This window comes from Malania oleifera, chromosome 6, assembly GCF_029873635.1.
Source record: "Malania oleifera isolate guangnan ecotype guangnan chromosome 6, ASM2987363v1, whole genome shotgun sequence".
In the NCBI taxonomy this organism is placed as follows: domain Eukaryota; kingdom Viridiplantae; phylum Streptophyta; class Magnoliopsida; order Santalales; family Ximeniaceae; genus Malania; species Malania oleifera.
Window position 1 is genome coordinate 28,354,696 of NC_080422.1, and position 3,648 is coordinate 28,358,343.

Below are 3,648 nucleotides of genomic sequence, written 5' to 3' on the forward strand. Positions count from 1 at the left end.
TGGTATAATGTTGAAGAATAAATTAAGAAATGAATATATTTATCTCTAAGTTAAGTGTACCTCCTATGAAAGATAAGACAAAAGAGAGATGACTTATATGATTCGAGTACTTGCAATATTAGCCCCTAAGTATGCCATAAAAAAGTTTGAAATAATTTGAAATGAGATAATGAGTAAGAATTTAATATTTTTGAATTTGTTGAAAAAAATTATTTAAAAAAAGATTCGTTATCCAAACTTCAACAAATGAGACTTAAAAAGGCTTTATACGTTGTTCACGTTAATATAGTGCTGTCTGAACAAACCAATGACCATAACGACAACGACCGCAGTGTTCAAAAAACATTCTCATTCCATTTGTCAAAACCGTGCCTCCACCGCTCAAAATACTGCAACCTGATTATTATTATTTTTTAAAAATAATAATAATCTCGCGGACCAGGCTGCATCAATCTCTTGTAATTTTCTTGCGATTTCTGAGAGCAGATACAATATTCTAGCTGTCCATCCATGGAAGTGGAGGTCAAGCTTCGTCTCCCAGACTCCTCCTCCCACCAAAAGCTCTCCAACCTCCTCTCCCCCTTCCACACCAAAACCTTCTTCCAAGAAAACATCTTCTTCGACTCCGCCAACTCCGACCTCTCCTCCAACCTCGCTGCCCTCCGCCTCCGCTTCTACGACCTCGATTCCTACTGCGTCCTCTCCCTCAAGGCCAAACCCTTCATCTCCGACGGCATCGCCCGCATCCAAGAGCACGAAGAACCAATCGACCCCCTCATCGGCCGCGCCTGCGTCGCCGACCCGTCGCGGTTCGCGTCCGTGGAATCGAAGATTTTGAAGAGAGTGCGGGAGGAGTACGGCATTGAAGGGGACGGGCTTATGTGTTTGGGCGGGTTTAGGAACGTGAGGGCAGTGTACCAGTGGAACGGATTGAAATTGGAGCTCGATGAGACGAAATTTGATTTCGGGATTTGTTACGAGATTGAATGCGAGAGCGCAGACCCGGAAAATGCCAAGAAATCGCTGGAAGGATTGTTGAGGGAAAATGGGATAAGGTATTCGTACTCGGAGGTTTCCAAGTTCGCGGTGTTTCGATCAGGGAAGCTGCCATAGGAAGCCAATAGCGGCTGGAGGTATGTAGTTTTGATTTCAAATTATTTGATCAATTGAATCATTGATGATGGGGTTTAGTTTGTGAATTCTTCTCTTCTGGGTGATATTGAATGAGCGTATTTAGCATTTAGATTCTTTCATATTTGTGTATAATGATTCTGCCATTCGTGGTTGATGAAACTGTCAGATTTACATAAGAAACTCTGTTTAACGTGGCCTTGAGCATTATCTGTTTGATAAAATGTTCCAGTGAAACCCAAACTTTGGGTATGGCTTATGCCATCTCTCAATATTTTCGAAAAATGTGATATAGATGTCATCTTATTTTTCCATTTGTGAGCATCGCAGATTCACATTGCATGAAAATGTGATATCCATCTTATCTTTTTTTTTTTTTTTTTTCATTTGTGTGCGTCGCCCGGAGTTTGACATGATGAAAATTTTAGGGTCTGTATAATTGTGGAAAAATAAATTTATTTTTTAGTTCTTTTAAGAATTACAAAAATTTTAGTTTATTTTAAAATTTTTATTAAAAAGGTTAAAAAATGATAGCTTTGTTTAATTGTGCGCAATATTTTTATTTTTGATTTCAAATTATTATAAAAAGATAAATTATTTTTAAATTTTTTAAAAATTGTATAATATATTATTTGGAAGTATAAATTTTGGGACTTGAATTTGATTCGCATGAGTGTTTTTAAAAAAAAAAATTGAATATAATGTTATACCGTATCATACAAACTCATATCATACTTTTAATTTCATACTCCCAAATGGAAGATAAGAAATCAAAAAAATTTTAAATAATACAGATTGTATTCCCATTTTTTTATAAAAATAGAAAAATAAAGTAACATTTTTGTAATTATTTGAAAATTAAATATAAAAAGTAAATTTATTTTTTCAAGCAAATGGTGCTAAAATTGAATGACTAACTTTTACTTTTATATATATATATATATATATAAATATAATTTTTTTGGAACAATATAATTGGAAATGCAAATTGTTTTTTAAAATTAGGCAACTCGTGAACTTTCTCGAAAATGAGAAACTCCCACAAAGCATGGTCATTGAATTCTGCGGTCTCACATGATTAAGTTTTAAGAAAATTTTAATATGGGATTACTACTTTTTATGATTAAATTGCCTTCATTATTTTAATTAAGTAGTCTAATAGACACATAAGAAGTAATATTATTGTTGTAAAATATGTATATTTATGTAGATAACTATCTAAATAATAGGTTACAACCTTTTATATGCTCACATAATGATTCATTATATGGTTAACCTTTGGGATGTCAATGTATTCGTCTATATAAAGGCATGTTTTACAACAAAATGAGATAATAAGATAATTAGTAACATCTAATTCTTGAAGAACTAGACTGTTGAATTTTTATAACTCCAATTTTTTTTCTTTTTATTTCATTTACAGCACATTATCAACACGATCAAGTCTCTAATAGTATAGTAAATTTCATTGGTATTATTTTAAGGTAAGAATCTTATTTCATTTAACATTTGTTATCTTTATAACTTTAGTTTTTCGTCAAACTATATTTATATGTTAACTATATCTCTTATCTTGGGTACGTGTCCTTAAATATTTTTATGTTGGGACATATGTGAGAATAACATTTCCATTTAATATTTACCTAACTTTGAATTTTTATTTGTTTTTAAAGTAACTTTATGATGTCAAATATCACAAAGTTTAAATTCGTTGTCCTTGATATTTCTGGAAAAAATTATCTGTTATGAGTACTTGATACTGAGATTCACCTTAATACTATGAATCTTGGAAGTACAATTGAAGAAGAAAATCAAGCATCCCTACAGGATCGCGTAAAGACAATGATTTTCTTTCGACACTATTTATACGAAAAATTGAAAATTGAGTACCTTAATATTAAGAATCCATTAGTCATTTGGAACAACTTAAATGAGAGATATGAATACCAAAAAATGGTAATTCTTCCAAAAGGTCCATATGATTGGATATACTTACGATTGTAAGATTTTAAAATTGTAAGTGAATATAATTTAGTCTTGTTCAAAATTAGCTCTCAATTGAAGTTATATGGAGAAAAAATTACAGATAATGATATGTTAGAAAAAATATATTCGACTTTTCATACTTCAAATATGCAGCAGCAATATCGAGAGCGTAGATTTACAAAATATTTTGAGCTAATTTCTTGTTTACTTGTGACTGAACAAAATAATGAGCTTTTGTTAAAAAATCATTAATCTCGTCCAACTAGCTTAACATTATTCCCTGAAATGAATGTGGCTTTTTCTCAATGTCATGAACGAGGTCGTGGTGGTAAAAGGGATCGTGGTAGGAAAAATTGTTGGACCCGTGATGATCATCCTTCAAAGTTTGAAAGCAAAGGTGCTGAAAAGACTCAAAGGAAATGAACAAAGAATAAAGAAAACTCTGAACAAAATAAAATAAAATAAAATAAAGTGCAAACTAATGACAATATTTACTATAAGTGTGGAACAAAAGGTCATTGGTCTCGAATA

The 3,648-nt window shown here is 31.7% G+C and overlaps 1 protein-coding gene across 1 annotated transcript; it reads left to right on the forward strand.

Moving 5' to 3' along the window:
• Nucleotides 1-288: 288 nt before the first annotated feature.
• On the forward strand, nt 289-2,789 carry LOC131156993 (triphosphate tunnel metalloenzyme 3-like). The gene is made up of 2 exons (XM_058110801.1): nt 289-1,133; nt 2,555-2,789. Exon 1 carries the CDS (start codon nt 511-513, stop codon nt 1,111-1,113), a length of 603 nt encoding a protein of 200 aa, XP_057966784.1. The 5' UTR covers nt 289-510; the 3' UTR covers nt 1,114-1,133; nt 2,555-2,789.
• The last annotated feature ends 859 nt before the right edge of the window (nt 2,790-3,648 follow it).